This window comes from Magnolia sinica, chromosome 12 (assembly GCF_029962835.1).
Source record: "Magnolia sinica isolate HGM2019 chromosome 12, MsV1, whole genome shotgun sequence".
Classification (NCBI taxonomy): Eukaryota; Viridiplantae; Streptophyta; class Magnoliopsida; order Magnoliales; family Magnoliaceae; genus Magnolia; species Magnolia sinica.
Window position 1 is genome coordinate 10113877 of NC_080584.1, and position 17213 is coordinate 10131089.

A 17213-nucleotide genomic window follows, 5' to 3' on the forward strand; every position below is an offset into this window, starting at 1 on the left:
TATCTGGCCCTTTTTTTATTTTATAGATTTCACACCAACCGTTGGTAACCGTCCGCCAGGTTCAGGAAAGAAAAGCAAGACTGGTTTGATCATCGGGATTGTAGTTGGTGTTGGTGCTCTGAGCTTTATATCCATTTTCGCAGCTTTTATCTGGAAACGAAAGAGAAGGAGCATTGATGAAGATGAAGGTAATGCCAATATTGCTTAATTAGGGTGTATTTGGATGCTCAACTGAACTGGATTGCAATTCATTCAAATCATTGCAGAGGAATGACCAAAGTTGGGGGTGACACTGTAATTGCAATTCCATGCATATCAACTTGAAATGGTCGCAATTGCAACCTTGAGACTAACCATACTTGGTCACTCTCTGTTTTATTGAAATGGACTACTACGATTCAATTCGACTGAGCATCCAAACACAACCTAAATGATATGTATTGAAACTCCAACTCAGACACTTGTAACTCAATTGGCATGGATTTGAGTCATTGGTCTCAACCAGAAGAAATTATAATATTGCTCCAATAAAATTCTTGTGGCCAATTGGCTTTCTTAGGCCATATTCGGATGTCTGGGTGGCCAGGATTCCATTCAACCCAGATCAATATCTGTAACATTTCAAACATGACCTGAAACATCCTAGATATTGAGTCATTGGACAATTACTACTCTCATACTGGATTTCCCATTTTCTCTGCTGTCTCAAGCACTCAGCAGAACTGATGAACATCCGGTTCACCAAAATATCCATTGTGATTGTGATTTAGGGTACATCCAAGCACACCCTTACGCTTTGCTTGGATGCATTGAATCAAATTGCAATAATTAGTTCAGTAAACTGGAAATGGAAATTTTGTAAAATATTCATATTAGTGGAATATTATTGAAATTGCAATACGTTACTTTCGAGGTTGGACTTGAAAGGAGAGAAACTGATTGTCGTTACGGTCTGATTATTTCATTGGGACTCAACTGAATGCTCACAATTCAATTGGCTGTGCATGCAAACACAGCTGTACATTTTTTTTTTTAGTGAAGGCCATGTTCAAAAATAGATATTTTCATGTGTTGTTTAAGTAGATAATATGATCCAAACCTTCCTTCGTATGTGAATTTGCAGAGTTTCTAAGCGTGGCTGCCAAAGCAAACAATTTCAGTTATCCTGAACTCCGGACTGCAACAGAGGACTTCAGTCCAGAAAATAAGTTGGGAGAGGGAGGATTTTGGCCTGTTTATAAGGTACCTTTTCGTGTTTGATCTGAAATAAAAAGAAATGGCAATTTAAGAACTAAGGACATGTTTGGAAGTTTCCACTTTTGTCAGTAAAACGGGTTTGGCTCAAATCACAAATGAGAAAAAAATGGGTTTGTAATTCTAGAACATTGTCGTCTCACTTGGTTTGTGTTGAGAAAATGGAAACAGATTCCAATTTTTGGGGACATCCAAACCGGCCTTTTATTGTGCACTCTTGATAATTTGATAATGGACAACAACGCATGCATGCGTATGACACACCTAGAAACATACAAAGATTAGCGGGCATAGTGGGTGCATGGATGAAGGAAGAAGATTACTGTTTTCTCCTAATCCTTGAATTCATAAGCAGAGTGAATCTCTAAAATGAGAAATAAAATTGACATTATTGAATGAAAAGTTCTGTCGTTAACATACTTGATGGCCTTATTTAAGCAAAATAAGCCCTAGACTCCTACTCCAACTCAAACTAGGAAACTTTTCTGAAACAGTAAAAATTACTAAAAAGTAGTAAACACATATAATCCTACCCAAACTCATAAACAACCCTTAGGTGATTAAACAAAGACTTTGGACCTCAATCAGACTCTTAAAACCCTACAAAAAGTGAAAAAGGAACTTACAAAAAATAGTAAGTTTTGAACTAAACATAATTTTGACTCAGAAAACTGTCATTTGTTTAGAAATCCTTGAGGCCAACATACTCCATCAATTTCCATGTCGTAGGGCTCGTCAACAGCTTTCCAATGCATATATATGGACAAATCCGATAACTGGTCACAAAGATATGGTTGTTAGAAGCTATAGTTCGCATTTAGGTCATTTTTACCCAATCAGGGCCCTTCTAGCCCAAATTCATGTGATCCTGGCACTCCATTGAGTCATCCATGACCCGTTCTACATCATCCGTCCATCCATACATTTAGATGCATAGGTAATGTGAGTATTCATTTATTTTATATCGATTCATTGTATTTTTATAGGGAACACTCTCAGATGGACAGGTAATAGCTGTGAAGCAACTCTCGGTAGCATCTCATCAAGGAAAGAATCAGTTCGTAACAGAGATTGCTACCATATCTGCAGTGCAGCACCGGAATCTTGTGAAGTTGTATGGATGCTGCATCGAGGGAGATAAGCGGCTTCTGGTTTACGAGTATCTTGAAAACAAGAGCCTTGATCAGGCACTCTTCGGTATGGGACCATATTCTTGTAATGGCCTATCGTAGAGTAGGGTGTGGAATCCTACCATCCACATGTGCCAATTTGGCGTGTATGTAACAGATCCAGGCCATCTATTTGGTGGGTCTCACCATGGATGGGCCATTGCCCGAATCCAGGCCATCCATTCATAAGGTGTTCCACATTTGTCTGAAATAAATGGACAGTTAAGAACCACATTTGTCATACACAAGTTATCTGCCTGATGATCGGACCAGCATGATATTTGGGCCATGGCATATGAAAGGTGGGCCTCACCTTATAAACAACATTGTTCTCACACACACTGCTCATTTGCAATTTCATTTCCTCGCAGGAAAGAGCCACTTGAATCTAAACTGGGCCACCCGCTATGAGATATGCTTGGGTACGGCCAGAGGTCTTGCTTATCTGCACGAAGAATCAAGGCTCCGTATTGTACATAGAGATGTCAAGGCCAGTAATATTCTACTCGACGCTGACCTTGTCCCCAAGATTTCAGATTTTGGTTTGGCCAAGCTATACGATGATAAGAAGACCCACATCAGCACACGGGTCGCAGGGACAGTGTAAGAGCCACTTGACCATCTTCGTTCACCTATCTGACTTAAAGGGTTGATTGGATGTTTGATTGAACTAAATTGCAAGAATCTAGTTGATGAGAAATAACGGAAGTGGGGTGGCCATTTTGATCAATGTGATGAGCAAACCATAGTTCAAAAACCCAAAAACTCAATTTGACTATTTCCAGTCGGGTCAGGTCGACTTAAAGACTCAAATGATTCTTAAATTGACTCAATTGGTATAATATATAATTGAAGGATACAAGCAGCATGAACAAAGATTTGAACTTATTTTATATATATATATATAATTATATATATATATATATATATAAATTTATCCACAAAAAAGACTCAGTTGTTGCTTGTGTAACACTGGTAATAGTGTTGTTGTGTTTCAACACACTGATGCAAGTTTGATTCTTAGAGAGTCGGCTGGAAGTCTCGCCCAGTCGAGTCGACTCAGCTACATTTTGAGTCAAGTCAACAGTTTTAAAACTATGGACTAAAAACAATCTGCAACTATATGCATTTCAAGTTGGATCCAAGATTTTAAGGGCTAGTGCCCCATTTTGAAAGGGGTGAGTCCAACCCCACTTTGGTCATTGTGACTTTAGGGTGCATTTGGATGCACAATCAACTTGCAATTATTAGTCCAGAACATAGTTCAAAAACTCAAAAAATACACTCGTTATCCAACTGGGTTGGGTCTTCTCAAAGACTTGCCCGAGTCTTTGTTCGACTTGACTCAATATTTAAGAAATGGCTTAAGGGATATTCAGACTAATAGCAGATATAACTAAAACTGGGCAAAATAGTCTCAACACAGCACCTGTGCATTGGCAGATGGGTTCAATTCACTTCTTTTTGGTCATGAATCTCCTCACTTTCCCTTTATTCAGTGTTTTAAATAGCGGTAGCGTGATGCGTAGCGCTCAGCCCTCTATAGCGTGTAGCGTAAATACGTAGCGTGTAGTGTAAGCTACACGATGTTTCTATTTTTTAATTTAAAAATAGGATAAATATAATAAATAGTGGAAAAAAAGGGAAAAAAATTATAAAAATGCCTAAAAGATGATTCATTTTATCAATTGTAAGCATGTTCCAAAAAGTTATTAGTTATCATTATTAAAAGCCAATCCACATATATAAGCTAAATCAAATAATTATCACATCAACAACTTCCTAAGTAAACAACTTTAATTAATAATGTCTAATTGAAACCACAAGTCACAATTATGAAAAGAAATAAAAATCCCATGGGTTAAAAGTATCAAGTACAATACAAGTGTCACATTGCTCAACATTAGAAACAAAGAAAACGTGAAAAAATAATAAAAAAACTAAAATAGTAAAAAAATAGATGGTAGCTTACGCTACGGACGCTACGCGCTACGTAGCTGTAGCGTACGGTACGACCCTTGTAGCGTGCGCTACAGGGGATTTACGCTATTTGGGATGCTACGGAGCGCTACGGCCACGCTACGCTACGTAGCGTACGCTACCACTACGCTACGGGCGCTATTTGAAACACTGCCTTTATTGAAAACAATATGCTCGCCACCTGCGAGTGACTCGGTTTGAAAATCATGCCACGTCAAATTGACTTAGGTGAACAGACTCAAGGAGTCTTTCCAGGTCAGAACCAACTCACATTCATGAGTGATTTTGCATGTGAGTCAGCTGAAATCTTGTTGAGTCCAGTTGACTCGGCCAAGTCAAGCTGAGTCACTGAGTTTTATAACTATGCTAAGGTGGAAAAATAAAATTTTGATAGCCTTCTTATGAGTACTAGGAAACATCATTATTTCTTTCTATTATTCATCTTGATTAAACCAAAGGTTTGCAATTCAATTCACAATGCACTCGACGGTCTTATTAAATCAATTGTTTACATTCACCTGTGGGTCCGTTTGGATGCTCAATTGGACTAAATTGCAAGAATCAGTTTTTAAGAAATGATCGAAGTGGGGTGACTATTTTAATCAATATGATTTATTTATTTATTATTATTTTTTTAACACATGCACACACACCCCCACACATTCACGCAGTAGTGGGTTTTCACCACCTATGGATACTCAAACCCTTGACCGGGTGTTGAAACTCCTGAGAGTCTACCACCGGAGCAAGAGTAAGGATCCATTTTAATCAATATGATGACTAAACACCAAATTGCAATTCCGTGGTTAGAACTAAAGCAATTGTAGTTCTGGTGAAGGGGCCAGTGTCTCATTATGAATGGGGTAGGGGGAGCCCCACTTTGATCATTTACACTTCAGGGTGTGTTTGGATTCACCATCAAACCTGATTGCAATTATTAGTCCAAACACATATTTAAAAAAAAAATTAATCTCATTACTATGAATACTTGTCCAAAATCATTAGTTCATTTCATTCCTCTCGACTAAATTGAATTTGCACAATTGAATTCACTAATGCATTCAAAAACCATCTTACTGATCAAATTATTGTAATCTAATTCAATTGAGCATCCAAACACATCCTAATTTGCTAATTATGAGTTGTTTATATGGAAATAACCTTAAGCTTCTTGAATTCTTGAAGTGGGTATCTTGCACCAGAGTATGCCATGCGTGGGCATCTGACAGAAAAGGTTGATGTGTTCGGATTTGGGGTTCTCGCACTTGAGATTCTTAGCGGAAGGCCCAATGCAGATACAAGCTTGGATCAAGATAAGATATATCTCCTCGAATGGGTATGACATTTTAATTACCTTATAGTAAGTAGAATCCATGGGAAGGTAATTTAATTCATCAATTAGGATTTAGGTGTTGTGGGAAGATAATTCAAACATGCACTTGTGGTTTATCGAGATTCTTCATCTTGCTTGCAGTTTGCATGTTCCAATGATTAGGCTTTGTTGTTCATGAATCAAATTAATGATCACCGAGGGTGCATTTGGAAGCACTTCTGATTTGAATAGCTTTTGTAATCCGAAGAATAAATTCAAATAGCAATTATGAGACACTAATAAAGCGGAAATTACTAAATTGCATTTCCTTAGCATTCGTATTGGAAGTCTGGGAACCAAATTACAGTAGTGTTACTTTTGAGTTGGACAACTAAGAATTGTAATTGCAATTTGAGTATTTCCTGGCTGTGGACTCTAGGAAACCTCATTCACTTCTGTCATTTTGTCATCTTGGTTAAATTGAAGGTTTGCAATTCAATTCGCTTGTGCATCCAATTGCAACCTTAAAAGGAATGCCAACTTACCAATCTGCAAAACACAAGCATCCTACACATGCCAACATGGGATACATATGCAAGATATGAGGCATCAATCAAGCGGGTTCCATGGAAAAGGTTTCCTAGCCCAAAAATCAGGATGGCACACTCGAGGTCAACTATATTCTATAAAATTTATGAATGCTTCGAAAAGGAGAGCCAATGGTTTAAATCAAATGTACAAATGACCTGCCTAATCAGTGGACCACCCCGATTTTCGGGCTAGGGTTTAGCAGGTCCTGGCTAATGAACATCCTAGGTCTCACACGCATGTCACATTGGCACCTCTGGGATGTTTCTATTTCGTGTTTGCAGACAAACATCGACAAAGTAGCATTCCTTCGATCACAAAAAAATGAATTTTGTTGATAATTCGTTCTACTAAATGATCACTGGCTAGCTTTCGATATCGATATGTTTATACTTTCATCAAAGTGTTTCTAATAATTTATCATTCTGTAATTTCTCAGGCTTGGAATCTACATGAAGCTAACTGTCCATTTGAATTGATCAATCCAACACTGCCGAAATTCGACGAAGAAGAAGCACTGCGAATGATTGGTGTTGCTCTTCTGTGCACTCAAACATCACCAATGCTATGGCTATCCATGTCCCATGTGGTAGCCATGCTATCAGGCCACATCGAAGTGAGCAGTGTCATATCGTGGCCCGGCTACTTAACAGAGTGGCAATTCAATGACTTAAACAGCTTTAGGGCTGATGATATGTTAAGAGAGTCCATGGGAAGAACCATGAACAGTCAATCTGACACATCATCGAATTCGAACATGTCCATTCATGTGGAAAGCTCACCTCTACCCACTCAACCGATGTTGCAAGAGATCATTGGAGAAGAACAGTTGTGATTGACTTTTAAGCTGCCCATGCATGCACAAATACATTCGAACATGGGTACATCGGTAGATAAATACATACTGTGATGGATGCATGTATGTATACCATATACATGGATGTCATGTAGAGGTTTGGATGGTTTGTATTTGGGATGTTATTGGGGAGTTATTTGAAACTCCTGCTGTGTGTGACACTTGATACACAGGCGCTCAAAAATTGTATAAGTAGTGCAAATGAAGTCAAATTACACCGACTAGATTATGGAAGTCTACGTCGTTGAGTCGAAATCCCAATATTAGATTTGTTGAACAATCCAAACCTCTCATTTGTGGACACTCGTTTGTTGAAATAGGACCATGAACCATCCAAACCTCTCAAATAAGTGTAGGTCATGTGTTAGATGTGTACCCTAAAAAGTCAATCATTCATGTATTGTTTTACCTATGATCATTTAGTTGAATGGAATATTCTTTGGCTCTTCATGAGTAATTGCATATGGAACTCTCCATGGGAAAAAAAAAATGAGGTAGACACAAAGGCCATCATTGCTTAGAGATACTTGTGTATCTATGGTTCTTGTATACCCTAGATATCATTTCCACTTCATTGGGTTTGGATGACTTGAGGTTAGGTTTGTGGATATCTTGTATGTGAAACCAATGATGAGTTGAAATGGATTAATCTCCACCATTGAGCATTTTGTTATCATTGCTCTTCACCACATGAGAGTTTGATTGTTTACTTGTCTATGAATGCTCATGTTGAGCTCAATTGAACATTTGCATTGTTGAATTACATCCAATCTCAAAATTGAGAGGCATGCCCGTCATGCTTTAGATCAAATTAACTTGATCATGTACTAGCTTTGACTAATATTTACATCTGAAGTTAACAATCCCTGTGTTTTGGGCTCCGTCATGCTTTTTGATGTTACATTGGTTATTGACATACAATTATTATTGGGTGCATACATTAAGATGTTGTATAAGCATTACATGCACCAAAATAGGACCTGTTAGTCTATTCAGGACTTAGTTTTGGATAGATCTTGTCGATCGGACCATCCATCAAGTGTATATTATCATGCTTATTGAAATCGAGGCTCCAAACATGCCCTTAGTGCTTGGAAACAAATAGGATTGGATTAATTCATGTATATTATCATCCAGTCCAATAGGAGGTACATCAAGAACTCTTGGGGCGTGTTTGGACGGGCATTGGATATCGTCTTACGACGATATATGGGGGTTATCCCATTACTTCCCATCCCACTAGCTGTTTGGGCAGTCCGTGTATGGGCAATGGTGTTGCCCTCGTAAACGGTGCCTTGGATTTCAATCGGATTTGGCGAATACCCCATCCCCCTCTTTTCTCCATCCCACCAAATCCCATGGGATTCGCGATGGGATTGAAGACTTTGCTTCAGATAGCGGGCGCAGGCGATTCGGTCGGCTGATGGAAGAGACGAGGCACTGCGACCTGGGTAGTAGTGCATATCTATATAAGGTTCATGGCCGGTGAGGATAGGTAGAAGAGAAGCTTTAGGGTTTCGTCGTACGACTCCCTCACCGGTGTTGAGGTGGGTGTTCTTCGGTCATCTTCATCACCCATGTTATACAGCCACGGTCGGACTACTTCGACCAACGGCGTTACCAGCCACGGTGTTTGCGGTCCCTATTGTAGAAAGTGAGGTGAATCTTCTTCCCCATCTTCATAAGGCCACAAGTTGACGGTCATTGATTGCAGGTAGGTACCCCACCCCGTACAAAAAAAAAAATGGTGATTTCGCTACCTCTGTCAGTTTAGGGCGTGTTTGACCAGGTGGTTTAAGAGGGATTAGGAGGGATGTGATGATTTTGAAGGTTGCAAGGGATGTGTTAGTGGTTCTCCGTTATTGTTGATGAAGATGTTTGCAAATATCAGATTTTGGATGGGATCAGATGGAGGCGAATCCGTCCGCCATTATCGCCATCCCACCATATCCCTCTGCCATTAGCGTCGTCCCACCATTTCACATTAAAATGTAAATAGCTGCATCCATTCTTTTTAAATAATCGTAGAATATGTTATGCCTGTGATTATTTTGCACATGAATTCGTTGTCCCTACACCAATTGGGAGATTTGGGATATAACCATGTAGGAGATTGTTGGTGCATGGAATATGCGTATCTCCTCCACTTTGATATTCGACTAAGGCTGTATGTACTACAATCTCTGTTTTGGGCATGAAACATATCTCAACATCCTGCATCTCACGAATGGATAACGTGCATCCTCTTCTTTCTTAGCCAACTATTTATGAAATCCCAAATCTCAGTACATTTAACTTGCATTGTGGTTGTTTGGATCTCTTTTTCAGATTGGTCTTGTAAGGTATTGCAATAAACTGCTTTAATGTCTGGTTGAGTGTTTCTTCATTTCATGTAATGTGTATGAGATCTTCTTGTGCTTTCTTATGAGGGAAAGAGAAATGCACATGATTTTATGTTCGTTGTTGTTGTTGTTGTTGTCATAGATCTTGATGGAGTTGGGGAGTTGGGGTTTTTTTCCCCCTCTTAAGATCATTGTAATAACAATTCATGGATCATGGAACAAACAGCTATAGAGAAATCACTATTTGCATTGTGTGTGTGTGTGTGTGTGTGTGTGTGTGTGTGTGTTTTCCTTCTTTTTTTCTTTTTTTTAGATAATGGGTTGTTTGGGGAGTGTTTTTTCTTGGATTGAAATGGGTCAGATTTGTTTTTGGTTGATGGGTTTTGCATTTTTTTTATTTCTTGGATCTTGAATGGATTTGGGTACTTGATTGTGAGGAGAAAAATATCATTAAAATGATTAAGAACAATAGTCGAAGAAAAACCAGTTTCTGCATTGTGTGTGTGTGTGTGTTTTTTTTTTTTTTGCTTTAAAAAAAATAATAATGTGTTGTTTGGGAGTGGTTTTTTCTTTGATTGAAATGGGACAGATTTGTTTTTGGTTGATGGGTTTTAGTTATTTGTTGGATCCTGCATGGATTTGGGGACTTGTTTTTTCTTTTGTAGTGAAAGACCATTCTAAGGAGAAAAAGATCATTAAAAGGACTAAGAACTACAACTAAAGATAATCCACTAGCTCCATTATGTGTGCCTCTGTGTGTGTGTTTTTCTTTTTCCCTTTTTTAAAATATAAATATAATAGGTTGTTTTCTTGGATGGAAATAGATAGGATATGTTGAGATATGCTTCATGCCCAAAACATGATCAGGAAAGAATTGCCGATAGTTGGTGGCAAGGAATGAACTGATACCAAATACATTTCAATAAAACGGCTCCAAAAAATGATCAGGAAGGAATTGTTGTCCTATGTAGCTTTTGATGGTTCTTGCTGAGGGTTTGATGAAACAGTTGTAGAGTGAAATCTCTGTTAAAAATATCAAGATAACTTGAAAAATCATATTAGCCCATTGTAACAATGTTGGTGATGGTGGAGTTGAACCTAAATTAGCTCGAGTAGTTCATTGAGCTGAGCTAGCCAAAAAAAAAAAAAAAAAAGAAGCAAAATTGACAACTCATTCAAATTGGTAACTCGTGCCAGGGCATGTTTAAAGAAAATGAGACAATTCAAATTTAAGGAGATCAGAATGCAGGTGTTGATTAAACGCTCACCATAAAAACTTCACAAGGGACACATTAATGTTTATTTGTCATCCAACCTGTGACAGGACTTTTGTGGCCCTTCAAAAAAGTTTTTAATGAGTGGATTTCAACCCAACTCTGTGATCCTCCTGAGATTTTGAACTACCTCATTTGATTTGGCAAAACGGATATACAACACATGCATCAATGTGGACCCTAGTTCCACAAGTTGTTACCCTATCTCACTTAATCCGCGTCCGCCCAAGAAATGAACTCACACTCAAATTGATATCCATGTAATCAAGGAGTAAGGGACTCACAGTCACGCGTTAATTTCTGCAATAGATTCTGCTTTTCTTTTAAAATAAATGGTGTTTTAGAAGAGCTGTAGGGTCTACTTCAACATAGTTTTTTTTTTTTTTTTTTCTTTTTTGCCTTTCTATTATCTTAATTTCTTGCTCCTTTTTTTTTTTTTTTAATAGTAGATTAGAAAAGATGGGTTATCTGATTTAATCCTTTTCCTATCCTTTTCATTGCTGAATTCCAATCAAAACGCATAAATTCTTTGCTGGATTGTCGTTGAGAGTCGAGACTTCATCTTTACATTTCGGAAAATAAGTGGCTGTTTCTCACCTTTCTAAAAAAAAAGTGGTTGTTTCTTAGTTTTAATTTTGTTGATTTTGGTATTAAAAAGAAATTTATTTGGGTGTTGCTATTCTTGATTGAACAGTTATGAAGATAGATCTAATCACCCACTTCGATCCAGTTTTGGGTTAGACGTATCTTTGATTTATCATGGTCTATGAGAAAGTTTTAATTCGAGTGGTGGTTTAGACAATACCCATTTAATTCGAGAGATCATATGTATTAGAGGAAATTAATTAGTTTAGACAATACCCGTTTGTTCGTGTTATTCAGAATTGACCTTTCCACGTTAAAAAAATCAACGAAACTAGATACAGACATTTGATGTTAGCAACACCATACCAAAAGAAACATTCATATATGTTGAACTTAGCAACACCATACCAAAAGACACATTCATAATACATTTGATCTTATTGATTTCTTTTCATTCAACATTTTTAAGTTTAAAAAAAAAAAAAAACAACTGGTAATGGTGAGGTTGTGTGAAAAAAAATAAACAAAGTGATGAGTGGGCGGGTCATCCTGGAGAAAGTGGAAAACAGTGGATTCCAGACTTCCTTCGATGGACTAGATGGGAGTGTATCTATTATAATATATGTTTCATTCTTGTTCATTATTTCAGTACAAATTAGATGTGATTCTGTTAAGAATGAAGAAATGTCCAAATGATCCTGCATCAGAAACAACCCCTTTCCAGATTTCATATGGATGGTAAATCCAATTCTTTTGAATCTAGCCCTGGATATCGTGAAATAATGGATGTGTTGGCCTTGTCTAGATCAGATTAAAGGCGTCATTCACCTCTGACTCCATTGACAAGACAGTGTAAAGAAGTTGTCTCCTATGATGTTATGGAATTGCAATTAAAATCATTTTTTTAATTGCAAGTAATGGTAGCAAATCACAATGCACAAACTAGGGCAGTATGAATAGTGTGGATAATTATTAAACCTACCTCCGGACATGTAAGTGTAGGTGACCCGGTCAAATGGATAGCGAAGAGGACGAGGAAAATCGGAGGGCCGTTGTCGTTCAAGCGGTGACAGCTTGTGTGGCGGCGGTTGGAGAATACTGCCAAGCTTACATGTTCAAACAACTGGCACGTTATGGGGATGATGAGCGGGCACGGTTCATCAACTCGATTATTCGGGCTACTGACCAGTACTGTGTTACCCAACTCAGGATGAGTCGAAAAGCATTTTTTATGTTATGTTCTAAACTCCGCGAGAAGAAACTTCTTCGTGATAGTCAGAATGTCAGTCTTGAAGAACAAGTCGTTATTTTTCTTCACACGATGGGTCATACGTTCGCAATCATATAATAGGGCATCATTTCATTCGATCAGGTGAAACCATTAGCCAGCATTTTCATCACGTTCTTAATGCGTTGGTATCACTATATCCTGATTACGTTAAACAGGTCGGACAAGAGACACCCACTGAGATCCAAACAAATCTAAATTGGGCTTCATATTTTCAGGTATAAGTATTTCCGAAGGTCTCTTTATGTCTATTATTCTTTTTTGTCCATCAATTCACAACTATGCACCGGCTAAAATTACAGGTAACACATCTAAGAGTGTGTTGGTGCAATTGACGGGACACATATTCCTGCGCACGTTCTAGCACCCGATCATGCTAGCTTCCGCAACAGGAAAGGGGTTCTGTCTCAAAATGTACTTGCGGCCTGTTCATTTGATATGAAGATTTTGTATCTGCTAGCCGGCTGGGAAGGTTCTGCATCAAACACGAGGGTGCTACATAATGCGTTGACTCAAACCGATGATCCTTTGAAAGTCCCAAATGGTAGATCATTACATTCGTTGCCCTGGAATTCAATTTGCTAATGAATGTTTCAAATGATACTCTTAATTTAACATTAATTTTAATGTGTAGAAAAATATTATGTTGTCGATACTGGATATGCTCATTCGCCAGGATTTATGGCTCCATACCGCGGTGTTCGATACCATTTACAAGAATATCGAACTGGGAGAGCACCGTCGAACATGAGGGAGCTATTTAATTATCGTTATGCCCAGTTGCACAATGCCATTGAATGTTGTTTTGGCTTAGTGAAGAGTAGATTTCCGATACTGAAGACGGCGATGCAGTATCCATTTGAAACACAAGTGAAAGTTGTCAATTGGCGATCTGATATTGAGTGCTATGAAGATCTACAGGATGCTGGTATATCAGTAGGCGACGTGGAGGGTAACCCTACACCCACCAAGGTCTCCACAAATGACGAGCGACAGTGGTTATTTCGATCGAATCAACTGGAGAAAGAAGCATGGATTAAGGCGCGTGATGCCATCGCAGAACGAATGTGGGCAGATGCACAATGTAATAGCAGGACTAGATAGCGTAGTAGATAGCCGTTACATTCTAATTTACTTTTCGCAAGTTCTGTCTTGACGTATGAAGTGCTCTTCGATATACGTTTTGTATCTACATGCATCGATTAAGGACTATTGCTATCGTGTTAATCAACTGTAGAATTTGCCCCTTACTCCGACGTTCTTTACGCATTGAACTTGGGTGGTTTGATTGTTTGAATAGCAGGGCACATAATAGTGTGTTTTGTATGTAAGTGTAATGTTGGACAATTATGTATTTGATACATCTACACCGATATAGTCGCCGGTTAAGTCCCCTACTTTACCTACGCGATGTTCACCATGAGAAAAGACAGTCAAATCCCTTGCAGAACCCCTCTTCCGGGTAGCAAAGATCAAATGGAGCTCTCCAATGGATCAAGTTCTATTTAACACATTGCTGGAACAGATCGCACTGGGAAGGAAAGCCGACAACGGCTTTTAAAGAGAAGCTTATCAAGTTGCTGCCGAGCAAGTGACAAGACAAATAGAGGTTCTTGTCAACTGGCAGAACGTACAAAACAGACTACAATATCACAAAAGGGAGTACAATGACGTCAGGGACATGCTTGTTGCCAGTGGATTTGGCTAGGACAATGAGCGTATGGTGGCCACTGCACCAGACGAAATATGGGGAGAGTATCTTAAGGTATTACAAAATCTAGTTCTGGTATATCTGTCTATCCCATGTATAAGCTTTCAACCCTAAACCTCTGATTATATAAATATGAATACATGGAATTAATGTAGGTTATTCTATTTTTGTAGTCACACCCGCGCGCTGAGAGACTACGAGGCAAGAGAATCAAGCGAATGGATGACCTAGGGGTTATCGTCGGCTCTAATCATGCGATTGGACGTTATGTACAAGGATCAAGGACAATGGTTACATCCTCATCTAGGGTTAATCGAGATCTGAACGAGACTTGGACAGAGCTAGATTACGATCTTGACGATCATATTGACCTATCAGAGGATACATTAGGAGATTCTACAGGGACCATGCGAGGTCAATTTTCCTCGGACACACCGAGCATCCAAAATCAAATCTTTCCCGGCACTCCCACTCACACATTTGATACTGATCATGGCCGTAGTGAGAGCGAGAGTAGCACCAAGAAGCGACAGCGCCCACCTCGTCCCTGTGATGTACTTGGCGTATCTCTGAGGTCTGTTGCGGAAGCTATGTATGACTTTGGCCTAGGAAAGGAGGTCAATCGAACTAGCAAAGTTTTGGATGTCCTCGAAGAGATGCAGGGCCTAACCAACTCTGAGTTCATTGAAGTTGGTCAGCTGTTAAGCAGGGACGAGAAGCTCGCATCATTCTTTGTCAGCCTACGCCCCGAGCGCTGTGTGGATTGGTTAAAGCAAACCCTCTAAGATAAGTTTGGTGATGGTGGTAGTAGTTCCGTATGATGGGGTTTGTCCCATGATGATACACTTTATGCTTCTGGACCTGTAATAACTAAAATTTTATTTTGCTTGGTTGTGTGGATTGTGATTCTGATTTTTTTTTTTTTTTGTTTTTTTTTGTTTTTTAGGTTGGTTTATATGTGGTAGGTTTACATATTCTGGATGACATTAAACTCGTTACAATTGATAACTATAATTGTTTCATATGATCATATCAGGTAGACATTCATGATATTAGCCATATCTGAAAATCATAAATTGCACAGATGTAAGCTCTAATATAGGTCTTCGACATTAGAGAAGGTATGTGTTAATATTCCTTTCACTACAATGCAATAGTCCCACCAACGTAGGTGTAAACTATATATTCATGTCAGTTCCGTTTCTTGATTATTAGATACAGACATTTGTATCTAATACTATCTTATTCTGCTATCTTCTTTTCATATGCGCTCTCTTAATATGCTTGAGTGTAATTTGTTTATGCAGATGAGGAAGGAGAAATATTACGTCGTACTGGTTGGTCGTCGTGCAGAGATTTATCTATCTTAGGATGAGGTCAGATTGGAAGTAGAAGGGTACAACAACAGTAGGTTCCGGGCCTTCAAAAATTGGAGAGAAGCTGCAACTTATTGGGAGAGTTGTCATTGTGGCACCATTGCTCAGCCAACTATAGGACCGACCAAAATTGAGGCACCTGCATCCCTTTCTTGTGATGAGCTCACCTCACGAAGGACGTCATGGTCGTCGACCCAACAAACGACCCGAACAATGGTTTCTCGAGCTACTTCAACGGATGATGCCGACGTCTCTAGGGCAAAACGTTAGCTGCATTCCTAACGGGTATTGTATTTTTGTTTTTTATTCTGTATATCGTCATCAAACTTTAGTCACATGATTTCCCTACTAAACAATTTTTAGTATTAATTAAGTATACCATGATACTATGTTACATGGTATGCAATCCCTGCTTTACCTTCGTATTTGATATTGTAACGCCCTGAAAATCGGGAGTCGAGTAGGAGCCCAAGTCCAGAGTTCCAACACATCACTTATGCAGCATAGAAAATGATGATTAAATGTTGTCTGTATTAGTGCCTTAAACATGAGTGGGATTATGCTAAACAACATATCATACTTCAGAGATAGTTAAATTTCACAAGCGGAAGACTGTGATAATTATATAGAATGTATAAACTATTGTAAGTCTCCAAAGTGTGAACATGTTACCAGGTTAAATATATATATACATATATACTCCTAAAATGGACAAAATGAATATACATCGGTGTTCCAAAATATAAAATGACAAGTATAATGGCATCTAGACAACATCCCTACAACCCCGTCAATCAGTACATAGTCTACATAGACCCGCCTGATAGCTGCATATAGGAGAACTCCTCCTCCTCATCGTAAAAGACCGGCTCTGCCTCGAAAGCATCGCCATCATCTGCATCTACAACAGGGTCTGGTTGGTGTTTAAAACACCTTCCCAGAACGTGGGAGTGAGTGATCAACTCAGTGGAGTCATAAAGCAAAGGTTAACATGTTATCAATTCAGTCAAGCAATAATGATAAAGCAGTACAACACTCATGTCCTAATGATCTTGTTAATGCAAGGATGTTATGCGATAATGATGCATGCCCTCGCCTGCACTCCCTCTGCGACATCATCTTACGATCGCGGCATGCAACACTCCCGCCGTGCTCAACTCCAACGCCAAAGGCACATGCAATGCGGTGCATGTGCGTGATTAACCAAGTTCTTAATTAGTCATATTCATACAGCAGGATTGAGAAGCTAATGCACCTCCCTTTAAATCATATACCCAAACATTAATCTATCTAGGGTCATCAATCATAGTAGTCACATACGATAGGCAGTTTTCAGGTCGCTGCGGAGCGGCTCGTCACCTCAGCGCAGGCCTGGTTTATACTCGAGGTCACTACGGAAAGGCTCGTCTCCTTAGCGTAGTCCCAGTGTATACTCATGGTCATTACGGGCTCGTCACCTGATCGTAGGCCGACAGCTC

General features: G+C 39.0%; 1 protein-coding gene across 1 annotated transcript in view; it reads left to right on the top strand.

Moving 5' to 3' along the window:
* Positions 1–7679, top strand: part of LOC131219919 (uncharacterized) — a 96343-nt gene extending 88664 nt beyond the window's left edge. The window contains exons 43-48 of the mRNA XM_058214905.1: positions 27–188; positions 1124–1242; positions 2241–2451; positions 2795–3026; positions 5589–5739; positions 6743–7679. Of these exons, the coding sequence (XP_058070888.1) occupies positions 27–188; positions 1124–1242; positions 2241–2451; positions 2795–3026; positions 5589–5739; positions 6743–7138 (1271 nt within the window). The 3' untranslated portion in view covers positions 7139–7679. The remainder of the gene's footprint in view (positions 1–26; positions 189–1123; positions 1243–2240; positions 2452–2794; positions 3027–5588; positions 5740–6742) is intronic.
* The last annotated feature ends 9534 nt before the right edge of the window (positions 7680–17213 follow it).